The following is a 19,323-nucleotide window of genomic DNA, read 5'->3' on the forward strand; positions in this document are numbered from 1 at the left end:
ACCAATTTCATTAAACACTTAAGATAAGCTACCAAAAATTTGTGAACTTTGACTATTTTTAATTTTTTTGGGGACGTTATTTTTCTCTCCAAGTGCAAGTAAAATGTATATGTGCGATTTAAAATTAGATAAAACTTTTGAAAATAAAATTAACTGTAAAAGAAGTCAACCAACGGTTTGACAAATAAATAGTTGGCTAGGCTAATGCTTTTAGATTTTTTCCAGCAGAGTGTGATCAAAAATAGATAGCAGTTGGTGGTCCCATGAACCATTGATAATTTTTTTATGGTGGTCCGAGGCAGGTTTCACTGACCAGTGGACGAGCAGTAATTTCTAACGCTGTATATGATAATCTCTAACAAGTGTTTCTTAGTGGATCTGAATTTTTTTGGCATTGCGTCAATTCGTTGAATTATAGCTATTATTTCAGAAATGTCTAAGTAAAGTCAATAATAAATTTTACATATATGTTAGTTTAAGCAATACAAAAGAATACATACCCGACAAATATATTGAAAAGAACTTCACCTCAAATCATGAATGCAATTGAATAAGAATCATTTTGCAACATATGTGTGAAAATGAGATCTGTATTTGAGAACTATAGTACTCCATTACTTTAGTCAGCTATTAATGCCTTTTGTATATAGAGTTGGCGCTCTGTTTAACGACTTTCAAGGGACCACAAAAAATTGTCCTTAAGTAGAAATCGTCCTTAAATAGAATGCTTTTAAAACTAAAACAGACCATCTGGGACCATGAAAAGCCATTGTTAAGTAGAGAAAGTCGTTAAATAGAGCGTCGTTAAACAGAGAGCCAACTGTAGTATAAGGGGTATGACATTGATGTTGATGTTTCCGAGAGTTCAATGTTTTGGGTCAATTTATAGATACCATCGTTTTTTTTTTTTTTTGAAGATTGATATCTTGAAACATTGATGTTTTTCAATCGATGTTGCTTCTCTCTGAGAAACTTTATAATTTTCAATTAAAATACAAAAACATCTAAAGTAAAATGTCAATGTTTTCACAAAAACATCAATGTTTCCAAAATATCGAGATCAATGTCGCACCCCCATCAAGGGCTACCCCATAGCCCTTGATTTTAATATATGCAGCCAATCCTATTGTGGCAGTTTATGGATAATGTCTTTATATAGATAAGGTCTGTATATTGCCTATGTAGGTAAGATCTATTATAATCCCTTCACTCGAATGATGTGCTGCGCTAGTGATAAACATCAATGTTTTCTGATAAAGTTGGAGACAATTTTTTCTGAATAATTTTCTGTTTTAAAAGCTTGAATCTTATTTTTGATTTTTCTAAGTTTTGTGCTTGTATGTTACATAGTTGAAGTTTTAACATTTGGTATAATATGCAATTATTACAAAACTTGATGAAGTGTAAGGGCGTGTAAGTAACAAAAAAGTATACTTTTAGTAAACTTCATGCAAAGTTAATGTAATTTATTTTCCTAAATCATTTGGAACAGCAAAATCTGTTAGGGTTACCCTTTTTTGCTCTCAATGCAAAACAGATTGATGTTTCACGTACGTATCATTTGTTCTAGTTATCTCCAAATATTTGTTTTGTTACTTACTCCTTTTGTTACTAAATGCCCCAATTCCACAATAGATTCATATTTTATTATTTGCATGGAACGTATCACTATTGGTGTAGAAAAAAGAATGTCCTCTAGGTCCAGACCCCTCCATTGCAGTTTAGAATTAAGTTCCTTTTGTGAAAGTTAAAATGTTAATTTTTAATTTAAAAGATGCTTTTTATTATATGATCAATTTTATGTTGTTATTGTTGCTTATGCTCTAGAAGAGATCCGAAGAAATTATTTGCGCTGAAAATTTTTGTTAGAGAAAAAGAATGATCCAGCTAATATCTTTTTAAATTTATCCCTGAATATTAAAATATTTAACCTGCACCAAAATTTCTGTCTCTTGTACATGTTAAATAGTTCTAGCGCAGCTAAAATTTGCATTTTGGAGATCACTCTAAATCAGAGGTTCCCAACCGGTGGTTCGCGAACCCCCAGGGGTTCGCGAGGTGCAGGAAGGGGGTTCGCGAAAATTTCGGTGCAATGGCGGATTTTTCCTAGTTTGGTAAAAAATTATAAAATATTCAATTTGCACAATAGTTACTAAAAAATTTTTTTAATTTGAAAAAACGCCAGACTCTTTTATTAAGCTCAAAAAAAAAAAAAAATATCTTTCAGCGGTTTTATAATCTAGGTTAAAAAGAAATTTTCTCATTTTTTTTCGATAGACAACAAAAAGAGATATCCTTCCTTCTTTATTGCGAGGCGCCATGCAGAAACGTTGTATTAAGCTGTGGCGGGGATCACAATGACCTTAAAAAGGCGCCATCGCGTGGAGTCAATCAAACAATATACATAATATACATATGTCGAAAAAAATAAAGAATTCTCAAACAATGCATCTTAGGGGTATTATTTCTAATCTGGTTGAAATATAACTCGGGAATTTCCGTCGAATTCAGTCATCGAATAGCAGACATGACAGCAAAAGGCTCCAAACTTAAAATTTATTACTGGATTTTACCCATCTGTTCGTTTTCAAAAATATATAACATCAGCATGCTCATAGTTCTGGGGAAATAGTTGTTAACAGACGCATTTAGAGATACTTTAGAGATGCTTGAAAACAAGTGATTTTGTTTGCAATTGGTTTTGCTACGTGAACTTGCTACTCTGTTTGTGAAGTTATACTCGTGTTGGTAATTTTTATGATTTAATAACTTTCTGCTGTTATGGATCGATGGTTGAAAACTGGTAGTTTGGTTGAGCGACAAATGGACAAGCAGTCAATCGATCAACCCTCAACATCAGCAGTAACTTTCGAATCAACACAGGATATTGAAATAGATAGCTGTAATGAACTGCCGCCTCCCCCGACTAAACAGAAAAGTGAACTAGGGGAGAAAAAAGGAAAAAAGCGAAAATATGACAGTGACTATTTACAAATGGGCTTTTATTTTACTAGAGAAGAGTCTGAACCTAGACCGCTTTGTCTTCTTTGCAACGAAGTTCTAGCGAACAGCAGTTTGAAACCGTCACTTCTGAGAAGACACCTCGAAACAAAGCATCCGACACACAAGGACAAACCTATCGAATATTTTAAAAGAAAATTGGAATATAATAAAAAGTGTAGCGTCTCTACGTTCCTGCTAGAATCCAACGAAGATAGTAAAATGGCCCTTGAAGCTTCATATCGAGTCAGTTATAGAATTGCAAAATCTGGACAGCCACATACAATTGCAGAAAATTTAATTGGACCGTGTGCTAAAGATATTGTTAAGTGTATGCTGGGAGAAAAGTCAGCAAAAAAAATTGACCTGGTTCCGCTATCAAACAACACAGTATCACGCAGAATTACTGATTTGGCAAGTAATGTGGAGAAAGAACTTGTGAATAGAATAAAAGAGAATAATTTTGCGATCCAGCTTGATGAGTCGACTGATGTAGCAAACGCTGCAATATTACTTGTCTATGTTAGGTATATTTTTAACGATACAATTAAAGAAGATGTACTATTTGCAAAACCTTTGAAAACCAACACAACTGGAGAAGCAATTTTCGAACTGGTCAACAGTTACTTTGAAGAAAATGGAATAGATTGGTCTTTGTGTGTGGGTGTGTGCACGGATGGTGCAAAATCAATGACAGGAAAATTTGTTGGCTTTGTGGTGCGAGTAAAGAAGATCAACGAGAAAATTGAATGGACTCATTGCTACACTCATAGACAAGCATTAGCATGTAAGCGTATTCCCGCAGAATTATCCGCTACTTTGAATGATGCGGTAAAAATTGTAAATTTCATAAAATCACGTGCCACAAACTGCCGTCTATTTCACGCGCTTTGTGAGGAATTGGGAAGCCTTCATGTTACTTTACTTCTTCACACAGAAGTTAGATGGCTTTCCCGTGGCAAAATTTTGACACGCTTATTTGAATTGAAGTCAGAAGTCCAAGCATTTTTTGTTGATCATCCATTTCACTTGTCCACTTGCATATTCGATCCTCTTTGGATGCAAAGGCTTGCATATTTAGCTGACATCTTTTCAAAATTAAATGAATTAAATCTATCCTTGCAAGGTGCAGTTGTTAATATTTTCGTTGTATATGATAAAATTGAAGATATGATAAAAAAATTGAATTTCTGAATCAAATGCCTGGAAATGGGTGAGTTTTCTTGTTTCACTTCTCTTAGTAGTTTTTTATCAGAAAACTCAATGAAACTTGATGAAAGGGTTAAAAGAAATGTATGTGAACATCTGCAACATCTCGAACTAACTTTTGACGAGTATTTTCCTAATAGGCGTAACGTCCCTCTCTCAAACAACTGGATACGCAATCCTTTTGAAGGAAATCCATGCTTATAGAACACCCTGACATTACCTGAAAAGGAAATGCTCATCGAGTTATCCTGTGATAATTCATTGAAAACTACCTTTAAAGAGCTCTCGTTAATTGACTTCTGGCTCAGTGTAAGAAATGACTATACTGTTTTGTCCAAAAAAGCAATTCGAATTTTATTACCATTTTGTATACAACATATCTGTGCGAGAAAGGATTTTCCTCCTATACTTATCTCAAAGATAAATACCGAAGCAGATTGAATGCACAGGGTGGCGACAGGAACTGGAAAAAAAAGTTCCCTGACTTTTCCCTGATTTCCCTGATTAAGTTCACCAAATTTCCCTGATTTACGCTACCAATGATAATGGTTTCCTTTTTTTGCCCTACCTGAAAAGGCTACAAATTAAATAAAATGCAGTGTTTAAAACGGGTTAAGCTGTTAATTAAAAATATATTTTGAAAAGATGCTCCTTTTTTTTTGGTAAAAATAGTATATTAAATTATCGACAGAAAAATATTGTAGGAAATCTAAAAGAAATACTTCCAGGAACCAGTTAACATAAGAATTCTAAGAAATTATTAAAACCGCTCTTAAAGACATATCTAATCATGATAAAACTAAAAAAATTAAATGGAAATAATCTTGAACTGAATTTTCAAGCAGTATAATTGTTACTGCAAGAATAACAAGTGATAGTTTATGTAAAGAAGTAGTGTAGTTTTACTTACGTAAATAAAATTGCCGTGTGCAGGTAAACGGCAACATCTGCAGAAATTAGTTTTCAAGATATTTGAAGAAATGTGTGGTGGATTCAGTACTAACAATAGGAAAATGTTGGAATTGGACGTTTTTTTTTTTTCGCGCCTCTTTTTCAGCGGAAACCAAATAAGCGAGTATGTACAATAAAGATAACGTACAATAGATGACAAAAATGCAAAAAAAGGAAAAATGTACAGTTACTGTCCTTTACCTACACTCAGAAGAATATACATATTTATGTTTAAAAAATTGAAATCTTTCAACAACCATTCATATTGAGCTATTCTCTAATCAAGAACTTTATTTTTAATGATTGAATACAGCATTTTAACTACTAAAAATAATAAAAATATTTACTTATGTACACAATTCAATTTTAAATGATTTCATTAGCTGTCGAAAAAAAATTTTAAGACTACTTTAGTAACAAAACACCTTGAAATGCAAAAACAATTACTAATTTCAAAATGCATATGTATATGGTTTTAAAATAAAAGAGTTTTAAAGTCTGGGGGAAAAAAAACCTTCCTGTAATCTGAAATGACAGCGAATGCCAAAAAAAATAAATAATTTTGAGTCAAAATTCAATTTTAGCAATTAAATTAAAAACGCCAAGTGATTACTTTTAAGATTTCTTCAGAATTAATTTACCAAACAAAGATTTTTTCTTGCACTTGTGGTAGCAGTATGCTAATTACTTCAAGACAATGGGTAAAGGCAAGGGAGTAAAGTCATTAATGACGACTTCTTTGCCTGTAGGGTTGTTTATCTTACGTAGCATGGAATGCGTGGAACGAAAGTTGAAGCTAGGTAAAATAAACAACTTTACATACACAGAAGCAATCTTAGGAAGCTCATCCTAGGATTAAATACTTTGACCTTACAGAAAAAAGATACACAAATATGCGGCACTGTATAATCGCATCTCATTAATTTTACTTTTTTTAAAACAAACAATTAGCGGAAAATTCGTAGGAAATCAAAGTGCTTCATTTTGCAAGGAAAATTTTTTTTTTCTTCATTTGATCAATTTTCCCTGAATTTGTTATTTTTTCAAAATTCCCTGATATTTCCCTGATTTTTCCCTGAGTGATAAAGTTCCCTGACTTTTCCCTGATCTCCCTGATTTCCCTGATCTGTCGCCACCCTGATGCAGAGCCTGATTTAAGACTCAAACTGTCAGACATTGAACCAAAGTTTCAGTTTCTTTGTTCCGTCAAACAGCCACAAATATCGCATTAAGGATTTTTTCCCCAATTTAAAGTATGCTTAAAAAAAATAGTTGGTTTATAAAACTTCTTGTTTATAATTTTTCTTGTAGATGTAGTTTTAACTTTTTATTAATGTTTGCACTTAATGATATTTTACAATTATATTTTTGTTTATTGCAATCAAATGCTGCAAAAAATGGAAAGCAAACATGCTGTTTTTTTATTGTTTCTTACATGTTACTAATTTCAACATCAGGGGGTTCGCGAACTTTTTTGCCTGTTCCAAGGGGTTCGCAAAGAGAAAAAGGTTGGGAACCGCTGCTCTAAATAAATGCTGTGAGTTTTGTGACTCAAAGTTTCTACATATTTTAAATTCTGTTTTTAGAGATAATGAAGATGCTCACTGTCTAATCAGTAAAACTGATGCCAAGAAGGAGTATTTGTTAAAAGACTGTGACTTTGACAAAAGAGAGCCTCCTTTAAAATTCATTTTGAAAAAAAATCCTCACAATGTTCATGGAAATATGAAATTATATCTCCGATTGCAGGTATTCATTTTATTGTTGACTCTAGTCTACAAACAGCTCTTAAAAATATTTGAAGTAAAATCAAACAGGCAATTATACCTAAGTTTCATAATTTAATCAACTGAGTTACATTATCCTGTTCAAGTTATTTGAGTTGAAATGTAAAGCAATGATATTTCTGTATTGAGACTGAAATTTTCATTTATTTCTTCTAACAACAACCTCTTTAAACTGTACTATGCATGACTCATTTTGTTTACTACAAATTTCCTAAAATTCATGAAATAAAATAATGTTTAAATGTGATTAATAATGAAATATTTTTAAATGCTTAGTTTTGAATAAACATTTAAAAATATTTTTGAAACTTAGTATGAGTCAGTATAATACAACATTTTATTCTTAAAGAACTTAAAAATGAAAAAAAAAAAAAAAAGACAGGTCTCTGAAATAATGATATAATTTACCTAAGTATATAAGTGTAATGGTATATAAAAGTTTGTTATGGGTCTTGATTGCTTCACAGGCATTTTCTTAGAGAGCAAAGTTGTCAAGGTTTTGGACACTAAGGTAAAAACCGTGGTTTCTACCATAATGTCCGAAACCCTTATGTTAAAAACTGTCTGAGAGTGTGCAAAATTATAGTTTTAGAGACATTGTATTTTGTGAGTAAATATCAAAAACAAAATAAAATATATCAAAGTTATTCTTTATGTTGAACCTTTATTCAATGTGAACATTTAAGTGTAAATATATAACTTATTTAGGCATCTGATTCTAATTTAATTACATAGAAGTTGAAATCTTGATTAAAACTTTCAATTTGTATGCATGAGTTCAATCATTTGTTTATTTTTAAATAGTTGCTAAATTTTCCTATATTTAAGCATGTGTGCAAATGAAAGTTAAAAATATAGCGCAATAATTGACCTAAATGCAATAAAGGACAATTTTCAACTGACAAAAAAATATATCTGTTGGAGATTCTCCTACAGCTTCGTGTAGATTTTCTTCACACGACTATGGTTCCATTTCATGATCTAAAACTAAATTTCCACTTATTTACTTTAGGGAAATGCCAGTAATTTGCTTCTAAAAATATCAAGCTACAATAGTTTTTGCTTATTGTAGTTCCAGAATGTGTTATATTAAAAATATGAAATTAGAAAATAAAACTGCACAAGTTTAAAAATGTAAGTGCTTACATTTAACCATCAATTTACTGTAGTGGAAATGAATTTTAGTCAAAACATCATGTAAAACTTACTATATGTAAAAACCATTTGAAAATGGCTTTTTTATTCATTTATTTATTTTGCACCTTGCGTTATAAATGGAATTGAAAATAGATTTCTTGGTAGTGTTGTGAATTTATTTTTACAACCCTACCAACTCTTACAATAGGAAGTTTTTAGATAATAGAGTTGTTGGCATTTTTTTAGTAGTTTTTAAATGAACATTTCAGAAAGTTTTTAAAATCAAATACTCATTAATTAAAACTTATTAATATTCATATTTAAGCATTATAAATACAGTGAAGCACCTTTTATACGTCTCTTGTATAGGTTTTTATCAATTATACATCTTAATTGGTCCCAGCAAAGCATAATAATAGGTATACACATTAATGTATACCTATTATGCATGTTTTCATTTATACGCTTTTTGCATACAATCCCTTCAGAAACGTATAAACTGTGCTTCACTGTGTTGCATTAAATATAAATTGATTAGATGAGACTCCTTTAGTTTTTGATTGATTAGATTAGACTCCTTTAGTTTTTTTATTGATTAGAGTAGACTCCTTTAGCTTGTTATTGATTAGAGTAGACTTCTTGAGCTTTTTATTGATTAGATTAGACTGTAGCTTTAGTATACTTTTGGACTGTTGAAGCACTTTTGGACTCTTTTAGACAGTTTCAGATGGGAAAAACCACCTGTCTTGTTCAAACCCCAACCCTGCTGTGAAGTTAAGAATTTGTATCTCCCCCCCCCCCCTAAAATTACTCCTCACTATTTCATTAGTTTACTTGAGCCAAGTAGTTCACATGCCAGGGACCCTCGTGCCTATCACAGAGGTGGTTTTACAAATTGGATGGCACCCTTGAAGCAGATCTTTTTTACATCAATCAGGAGCCAAGCAGTCACTGATGCAACACCACAGAAGTATTGATTTGTTATGTGAACTTGGAGGACTTTCTGACCCCAACAGATTTAATATGCACCAATCATCATTGGCATGCATGTAGGGTTTTTGATTGGCTGGTAGTTGGCGGGGTAGAAGGGTCATAGGCTGGTTGATAGCCTATGACCCTTCAGCCAGAAGCCTGCTCCCTTACCTTACGGATAGTAAGATAGCTTTACTGATTGGGCTATCTTAAACCCTGTTAATATTGTGTTGTGAGTGATAACCATGTAAATATGACCTTATTGTAAAGTATTTTAATGAGTGCTAGTTAAAAATAGTAAAATTCAAATTTTAGTATATTGTGTGCTATAATAGTGATTCTGTAAACGTTTAAGTAGGTTGAAAAACGTGCTTTGGAAGTTTTTGGAACTGAAGATAAAATTGAAGAAATGAAAGAACAAAGAGAAGAAGCTACTCTTAAACGGAAGAAGAAAGCTTACGATAAAAAGGTTAAAGGTAATACTTTTGTGAATATTAAAATCTCTGCATGTTTACTATATAGCATTTGAGAACATTCTGATTTAGTTTTTGTTTGCTTCCCTAGAGTTGAAATATCAATAAATTAAAACCATATTCAGTTAAATAGTGAAATTGCAGGATTTTCAATCTTCAGTTTCGCAAAAATCCACAAAAAACATTCAATATTTTTTTGTTTTTGAGCAATCACATTTATGTATTCTGTCAAGAAAAATGTCTAAGCAGCAATTTAGTTTGGATAGTATTTTTATGTTTGTTATTTTGCACTGCTTGTGAAGACTAATAACTATTGATTGTATCAAGCTTGTTAGCAAAAATAAAACTGAGGTTTCCAAAAGATTAATTGAGTTGCTGATTGTTTAAACAGGTGTGAGTTTGAAACACCAGTAAAAAATTACTATATAAAAACATTCAAAACATATGAAAAATTTATGGCCTACAGACTTTGTAGTTGCCCTGATATTATTAATAAAAAATATTTTTTCCTGATTTGTCTTGATTTTTAGCATTTTGCCTTGATATTCCTGATTTTTATTTATTATAAAAAATACTTATTTTATTGGAATTTTCTCATGCAGTAGTGTTTAAATCTGTGCCAAAAATGATTAATTTTCTCAAAAAGGGAATTTCCTCTAAATTTGGAAAGAATGAATATAACTTTGCAAAAAATTTCCATGCTGTGTTTGAGATTTCAATACTTTTATATCCTTAAAATCTTTCAAGTACTTTAAAGACTTGAAAACAAAGCACCTATTTACGCTTCTAACTCAGCGGTTCCCATCCAGTGGGCCGCAAACAGTATGCTACTGGGCCGTGGACACTAGTCGAGAATCTGAACCAAGATTAATCTTGGGGTCTTGATTTCCGTATTTGCGAAAAATTACATATTACATGCACTGTCACTCAAAAGCTCGCCCTAGTTTCTTTGCCAATAAGGAACTTTAGTATTAAGATTTTTAACATTTCTTTTTTCCTCTATACTTAAAGATGAAATCTAAAGAAAATCGCCAAAGAAACTAGTACTAGCTTCAAGTTTCAAGTTATAAATACCCCTCCTTTGCTGAACTGGCATGACAAACCAGTAAAAATTCTTCCTTAAAAATTATTTTAAAAATTGTTCTGGCACAGAACAGGGTGTTTGAAACACTTGACTCAGCGCGCTCCAATGTCCAATTTTCGAACTATTTTTTAAAACTGGTATATAAAAAATTCAAGACCTACTGGTGCAACAATTCCACTGGTTTCACCTTTCTATCTTATAGGGTTTTGCTTAGGAGAGTTCTTTCTCATACAACAATTATAAAACATCTACAGCGCTCTCTGAGTTTGAACTACTTTTGAAAACCGGTGTACTAAAAAATTCCAGAGCGCTGGTGCAACATACAACTTGTTTCACGCTTCTATCTCACACGGTTTCGCTGTTATGTCATTTCAAAATACGTGAGATCTTTTTCAAACGCTCTGTATATTTATATCAGTGGTACAGAATGATGGCAGAAGGGGATTAACATCGCCAGAACTCTTGTTTTTAACGATTTCAGTCCTAATAAGGCATATTATTTATGCTACAGTTATGAGCAGATGCCACCCCCCAACCATCCAGAAAGATAGTTTTGGCTGTGGAAGTAATATATAGTAGTTGGGCCTCAATGGTATTTTCTTCAAAACTGATCGGCCGCATAACTAAAAAGGTTGGGAACCGCTGGTCTAACTCAATAAATATGTGATTCAAGTCAAATAATATCAACGTCATGGACTGCAGGGTTGTTTGGTTTAAACCAATTGTTTTTTTTTTTTTAAAAGCCTTAAAAAATCCATTTTACAGGTTTACATTTATTTTCCCACACATATTGAATAAGAAACAAATTAGGATTGGAAAAAGCTTCAAAGCTAGTCTTTTTATTCAAGGCTTTCAACTAAATGAATTTTTTCTAAAGACTATTGGAGAAAACAACGGTTCTTTTGGTTTAAAGCAAAATATTTTTAATCTGTTACAAACAAAACTGTAAAATTACATTTATAAATAAATATACAGGGTGTCCGAAAAGTCCTTGACACATTTAACCTGAAATACCATTGTTATGTGTCGAGGACTTTTCGGACACCCTGTATATGTAATGTATTCAACTCATTTCAGAAATATGTGTATAAATCTTTTTACAATTACGTAAAATCAACTTCACACCACAATAACATATGCATAAATACATAGCAACTTTTACGTTATAAATTAATATTATTTTTATGTTATTTAGTACTTTGAACAAAAAGCAAGTTTTGAAGCTTTTCCAGAGCCTAATCAATTTTTGAGTTATGAATGATATCTAAATGATGAAAATATATGCACTGCACTTTTCCGAAGCTGGTTTTAGTAATGTTGAAGACTTTAAAAGACGGTTGCATTGCATTTTTCAAATTCTTTTTCTAGCTTTTCCACCACTCAGTCACTGTTGCAGAAGATATAATGTTTTTGGCAAAAAAAATTTCTTGGAATAGAATTTGCTACACATTTATTTGTTCTAAAGAGTTTGCATTTAATATTTTTTAAACTTCAATGCTGGATGTAACATGTATGCCAGTAAATAAGCTGTAATTTAAGCCATGTTACGCCAATTTTTGTATTTTGGATTTGGTTCTTTGTTTCAGCAATAGTCGATATCTTTTCCAAGTCTTTCCAAAATAAGATTGGAGTCGAATATAGAGCAGCACTTTTTTTTTAAAACTTTGTCAGTACCACAGCAATCGATTTTTTGACTGTTCAATCATGTACTGTTGTACATTTTGCTTTACTTCAATATTTGCCACATTGTGTATATAAAAATCAGCGTTATGTAAGATCAGAAAGAAAAAATATGAAAATTGTCCTTTTGAAAAGATTATGCTTAAAAATATAACTTTTAATCTCTTTAATTAATCAAGAAATTAGGTATAATGTGACTATTGAATAACTGTTAATTACATGGAACCTTAATTACCTTCTGAAAATTAATTGTTTTTCTCGCAAATAGTATTTAAACCAAAAAAAAAAAAAAACGGTTTAAACCAAAAAAAAAAAAAATTATTTATTTATTTTTTTTTTTTTTGAAAAAAAAAAAAAACGGTTTTTTTACCAACCCTGATGGACTGGCCACCATTTAATTAAGACTTACATCCAGTGAAAAATGTTTGGGAATATCTAGCACAAAAATTATATGAAAATGGGAGCTAACATTTTCCGACCAAGTTGTCCAAGCAGTGATTGAGTAAGCAGCATGGTATGAACACTACCCATAGGTAACACAAAACTTGATACTTTCTATGGAAAATCGCATGATTGAAGTAATTAAAGGTAATAGACACAAAATTAAATATTAACAAATTTACTGTGTTTCTCAACCTTAAATATAATTTTTAAATTAAAAGGAGTCTATATTTTTTTTGAGTTCCCTACATTTGGTTTTTATTAATAAATTCACCGCATTATATATATATATATATATATATATATATATATATATATATATATATATATATATATATATATATATATATTCTTTAAATAAATTACCACTAACTCATGTTTCATGTACTGTTTATTATAAAATGAAATAAATCCACACATTCTTATTTTTATTGTGAACTAGCTGCATTAGGTGGTCTACCTCAAAAATAAAAGTTTTGTCAAGTGCCGCATATGTCCAGCAATCAGGCAAAAAAAAAATGTAAAATTTCCTGTCAATGTGTAGATAAAAGCAGTTTTCTGCCTTTAAATTTTATATATTTTTTTTTAATTCCAAAACATCAGCCATTTTTATATATTAACCCACATCAGGCGTGATCACTTCGACATGGCCATTGAAATAATTATTTTTAGTTAGATGAATTTGCATGTATTAATAAATTATGTTCTGAAAATTTCAGAAAATTTTTAAATACTTAAGCGAAAAGTAATTCTATAACTAAAGTACATCAACTTAACAGAATTTTGCCAATCTATTGTGGTCCATAAAAGCTATTAAAACTGCAGAAAATGCAATCGATGTTTTAAAAAAAAAACATGAAAGCTAAATCCATTATTCTTTTTGAATATTTTTAAAAAGTTCACTCATTTTTCCATAAATAACTATGATTACAAAACGGACGATATTTTTTGAAAAAGATAACTCCTTTTTAGAAAAAATTCTTTATGTTTGTTTCCTTTTTTTTTCTTTTCACAAAAATAACATCTGCTAGGAATCAGTAATTCAACTTTATTTAATTTTAATTCCATAAACAGAAGCCACAGATGATGCTTTAAAAATAAAGATAAGCCTTGTTTTAGAATATGAAATCAACTTAAAATGAAGAATTATGGATGTTCTAATTATCCCTCAAACTTCAAATAAAGTTCATATTGTGCAATTATTAAGGGCTATAAAATGCTGCAAAAATGTGACTTTTTTTGATGAAATACTCCAAATTAAAAAAATTTTCTATAAAATTAGAATGAAAATCTTTTTTTTTTTTTTTTTTTAAATGAAATGTAGCTTATGTTCTATTCTGCACCCCTGACAATGTGCATACAAAATTTCATGATGATCGGTTGAGTAGTTGAGGCATGAAAGAATTACAAACAAAGTCACTTTCACATTTATAATATTAGTAAGGATTGCCTTTTATGCTTGTGTCTATATTTTTGGGACAGTTCAGGTAAGGACTTAGTTACAATTTGGTTATTTATAGAGATAAAATCAGTCCGGAAAAAAAAACTGGAAAATTTCTGGAAAAAAACCATTTTTTTCCCAAAGGGGTTTATTTCCAATCCGGAAAAATTGAAAATTTGAATTTCTTCAACTTTTCAGGAGGTTTTAATTGAAATTTTTAGCAAAAAGTGACAAAATTAGAAATTTCTCAATCTTAAATTCTGAATCTATTTCCTTCTCCCCCCACTATCTTCTTGTATGTTAAAATACAGTCTTATTTTTGATAATGCAAGTTGTTGCATGATAATATAATTTGCATATAGATCAAAAAACATTTAATACATTTTAAATTTTCTCAATAATATCAATTAGAAGAACTGTTAGACGTAAGAGTATATATGCTATATTAGGGTGGCTCAAAAAATTTATTTTTCAACTAGAGTCCAGGACACCCCTTATTTTTTTAGACTTACCAATAGTATTATGCTGTAAAATACTATTGGTATGGAGTTTCTTACTCAAATTTTAAGACGGTGCTCATTGATCTGTCAATTTAACATTAGCCGTAGCGTAGAAAATGTGCCAAATTAAGAAAAATTAATTTTCCCATCTTTTTTTTTTTGTAAATATTTTGCAATGTATATGCATAATACTCAAATATATTATAATATGTATTGTTGTTTTTTCATTTCAATGTATTTTTTTAGCCTACCTCCCCATACTGATAAAGTTTAGGGGAGGGGGTTGAGCACCCTCTTTCAGTTGAAATAGGTAGCTAAAATTCTTCTAGTACATTGCTATCCACAAGTCTAAAAATATTGAGGGGTATCCTGGTATCTAAGAGACCTTTTTTTTTACATGTATTTTTGAACCACCCTAGTGTTCCCCCCCCCCCCTCCCCCCCCACACACAACAAAAAATAAACGAAAGTTAGTTTGTCAAGTTGCACACCCCTTCTTATATTTTCCCTTTTCGGTCAAAACAATCGTGAAAAAAAGTTTCATATAATTTAAACAATGGCAAGCAGAGTGCTGACTTGAGCCTGACCTGTATTCTGTATACTAGACCGAATTAAAAAAAAAAATTTTTGGAAGTTTGAAATTTCATGTTGATAAAAAGTTACCCCTATAGTCCCAAAAAATATTTATCCGAATTAAAAAATATTTAGGTGTCCAGCAGGAGGCCTAAAATTTAGAATTTTCTTCAAAAAAGTGATTATTTTTTATTTACGTGTTAAAAAATGTGAATTACATTTAAATAAAATATCAAGTTCAAAAAATATTAGCGAACACATTTTGAAATCAGCATTTGCAAATTAATGATAAAAAATAAAATACAGTGAAGCACCGTTTATACCTTTCTCTTTTATACGTTTTTACCAATTATATGTTTTTTAAATTGGTCCCTGCAAAGTCTAATACGCATTAACCTATACCTATTATATTTTTTTCATTTGTATGCTTTTTTCATACAGTCCCTTCAAAAACGTATAAACGGTGCTTCACTGTATACATAAAACGAAAAATTTAACTAAAAATTGAAAAAATCCATATTTTGAGTATCATGTGGGAGACTTAAATATAGCAAGAGAACAAGTATTGCTATTTAACGCTAATTATCGATTTTACTGTTTATATTTTTCAGCTTGATAGCTTCTTAAAATTTAGCTTACATTAAAAATATATATATAGAGAAAAAAAATCAATATTTAGAAGAAAATTACAAATTTTAGACAAATATTTTTTGATTTGGATAAATATTTTTGTGGTACATGTGGGAATATAGAGGCAACGTTTTTTATCTCAACATGAAGTTTCAAATTTCCCAAAAGAATTTTTTTTTAATTCGGTCTAGTACAGTCTACAGTGTTGGTTCACACTTTCAGGCACGTCGGCACGGGTCGCTGTTGTTCAAATTATATGAAACTTTTTTGCAGTTAAAAATTCTTCAGTAATCAATACGTAAGTCATTTCAATTCATCAAAATTGTAACCAAAACTTACCTTTATTCTCGAGGATCAAGTATAGCATTAGGGAAAGGTTGTTTGCTTTAGTGGAACAATTGTAGGCACTTGAAGAGGTTTTTTTCCCATACATTTGGAAATCCAAGTTTATTTAGACCACAAAAAAATGTATTGGGCAATTTTATCACAAACATACCTTAAACACAATACTAGTTCTTATTAATTTGAATCTACTTAATTATTAACTTTTACATAGCACTGAACAAAACTTAACTGTTTCATAACATTAAACAAAACTTAAACTTAAATTTGAAAAATTTGAAAAAATACAAATTTTTTTTTAATTATAAATTCACATTGTATTTCGACTTTTCTGGATAGGAAAAAATCAAAACTCAATAGCTTTCATTTTGAGAGAGTAAAGTTACATTGCAAGTTGCAAGGAAGTTAAATCATACTTATTTTCCTTTCAAACAATGTCCATCTATGTTTGGAAGTCAATAATTACTATTATTATTTCAAGTTTCAAAGGCAATCTAAAATAGAAAATGTAATTGTTTTGATCAGACACACCTTACCCAATATTATTGGTTGAATGACGATTTGACTTATTTCTGGTGTTTGACCAAGAAAGCTTTCGAATACAAAACAAAAAGTTTTTATAATTTGACTTACCTTTATGCGTATTTCTGTCAAGCAGAAAAAGATGTCTGAATTTTATATCTATTTTAATGCTTAACCGTTTGTATGTTCCGAGAAAAAAAGAGCTATTGAGAAACCCTACTTTTATTCATAAAAAAATCAATATTTCCAAAATAAAACTGAAAAAAAAAAACTTTTTTTTTTCAACCACTTCCAAATTTCGGGAAATTTTACATCGCTAGTCACTTATTATTGTTATTTTGGCTAAAGTATAGCTTAGGGGAACATTGGCAATTTATAGATATATTGCTATGGGAAACTAGATATTTTAGAGTTGGTGACATTTTTAGAAATGTATGGCAACTATAGTAAAGGGTGTTCCAAAATTAACGCAAGATTTGAATTTGCCACAATTTTTGCTGTGAATTGTTGGCAGCCACGGAAAAAGAACAATTTGACAGCTGGGAGATTAGGGTTAGTAAAAATGGAGTGTTATGCTATTATACAGCCAGCGAAACAATTCAATCACTGCATGAGGAATTTCCTGTTCGTGTACTCTCTTGTTTCGGTGATATGAATTGTACCCTAGATCGTGTGATTTTACATCATTAGACTTCTCCCTATGGGGTTATTTGAAATCAAACATCTATGTCAGCAATCCCACAACCACCTGCGCATTACCTAATTGCGATATCGAGCGCCAATAACAATAAACTGCTTGACCCGCCCAAACTTTCATTATTTTTCAAATAATTGTTCGATAATGAAAACGCATTATAGAATCGAAAACGCTCCATTTGTAATAACCCTAGACCCTCAGCTGCCAAATTGTTCTTTTTTCAAGATTGCCCACAATTTATTGCAAAAATGGCGGCAAATTCAAATTTTGCATTAATTTTGGGACACCCTTTATTTGTGGCCATCTTCAGTCAAAGTTACACGGGAACTACTTATTTGGTACTTTTTTATTACTACTACTTATTTTTACCTTTTTACAATATCTCTCATTATTTTCTCTTTTTAAGTCACTTTTAAATGAAATAAAACATTAAACAAGATTAAAAGCTCCATTACCTGTGAAATAGTCTGCCAAATAAGCAGATCATGAAATTAAAAAAAAAATTAACTGTAATTTGAATTCCGAAACTTTGAATTCAAATTATGTTTTTCGCAATCACGAGTTGCGACAAGACTCTACTGGTTAGAGTTATTGTTTCTAGCAATGACTCCCCCGCCGAAGCATGTCCCTCCTCCTGGGTACTTACGTGTATATAGTTGTGTGCGTGTGTGTGTGTGTAGGCTTACGAGTGTGCATGTAGGCGTGTGTGTGTGTGTGTAAAGGCGGGCGCGCGTAGGCGACTGTGTATGAGCATGTATGTGTAGGACATGGACGCCACCGTCCAGCAAAAGTGAATTCCGGGGGACAGTGCTCAGGACCAGCCGCGCCGCCGCTGGTGGACGGTGGTGCTGCAGCCCTGGTCCAAGCTGAAAAAGGAACCGTAACGTCAAGGACAGTCAAATGAAAGCAATAAGCAATCCTGATTGCTCAAAAAAATGCCTAAGTAAAATGTAAACAAGTGCTAATGTGCCGCTATTCTACACTCTTACCATTATTTCAAAACATTTTAGCTTGTTTAAACTTTTACTTTCTTATGTAAGCTAAATTAAACATGCATAATTTCTCTTTATTGTTTTTCTATATAGCTTTAAGAATGGAAGTGAGGAGCAGTTTATATAGAAAGAACGATACCTCACACAATCATACGTATGGTCCTGAAGAGTACGATGAGGAGGAGGATGTGTATATTAAAACGTGTTCTTCGTGTGGTCATACAGTTGAGTTTGAAAAAATGTAGAATATTTTTATGATAGATATTTCTTATTATGTTCCATTCATACCCTGTTTTTTTTTTTTTTTTTAATGACATGTTTTAATTTAAAAGGTAGTTAATGCATAGCTGGTCCTCATTGATATCATCAGATTTGTCACTTTTATTGAACAAATTTTTTTCTGTATAATAGTGATTGTATATAATGAGCATGATTGAAATTTATGTAAAATTTAACTTTTATATTGTCATCTTTTTACTCAAATTTTCATGTTTTGTCACCTTTTAAGGGACCAGTAAAACAGTGTGGTGCAATGTATGTAAAATCTCTTAATAAATTTTTGTTAATATACAAAAATAGCTTCCTTTTTTTATTAACATACTTAATTTTGTAAAGCTGAATCAGTATTCTTCATTTTAATTACAAAAACAAAATGTGAGACATAGTAACAGTAAGAAAAACTATTAAAAAAAACAAGTTTGCAAAAAAGTTGCAGACATATGTTTTGGGGTTTTAACGAACCCCTTTCTCAATGCAGAGAGGCATGAACTACGACTGTAAAGTCATCCAACTTTTGTTGGATACACGTTACAATTACCTCCACTTATCTTTCTTGTAAACTCTCTTTTTCCGGTATTATCCCGCATTGACCTTTTCTGAGAACTTTATATTGA

At 31.0% G+C, this 19,323-nt stretch overlaps 1 protein-coding gene across 1 annotated transcript in view; it reads left to right on the forward strand.

The window, feature by feature from the left end:
- Window positions 1-18,952, forward strand: part of LOC129233737 (DNA repair protein complementing XP-A cells homolog) — a 41,618-nt gene extending 22,666 nt beyond the window's left edge. The window contains exons 3-5 of the mRNA XM_054867713.1: window positions 6,747-6,909; window positions 9,415-9,532; window positions 18,524-18,952. Of these exons, the coding sequence (XP_054723688.1) occupies window positions 6,747-6,909; window positions 9,415-9,532; window positions 18,524-18,675 (433 nt within the window). The 3' untranslated portion in view covers window positions 18,676-18,952. The remainder of the gene's footprint in view (window positions 1-6,746; window positions 6,910-9,414; window positions 9,533-18,523) is intronic.
- The last annotated feature ends 371 nt before the right edge of the window (window positions 18,953-19,323 follow it).

This window comes from Uloborus diversus, unplaced genomic scaffold (genome assembly GCF_026930045.1).
Source record: "Uloborus diversus isolate 005 unplaced genomic scaffold, Udiv.v.3.1 scaffold_674, whole genome shotgun sequence".
NCBI classification, from domain to species: domain Eukaryota; kingdom Metazoa; phylum Arthropoda; class Arachnida; order Araneae; family Uloboridae; genus Uloborus; species Uloborus diversus.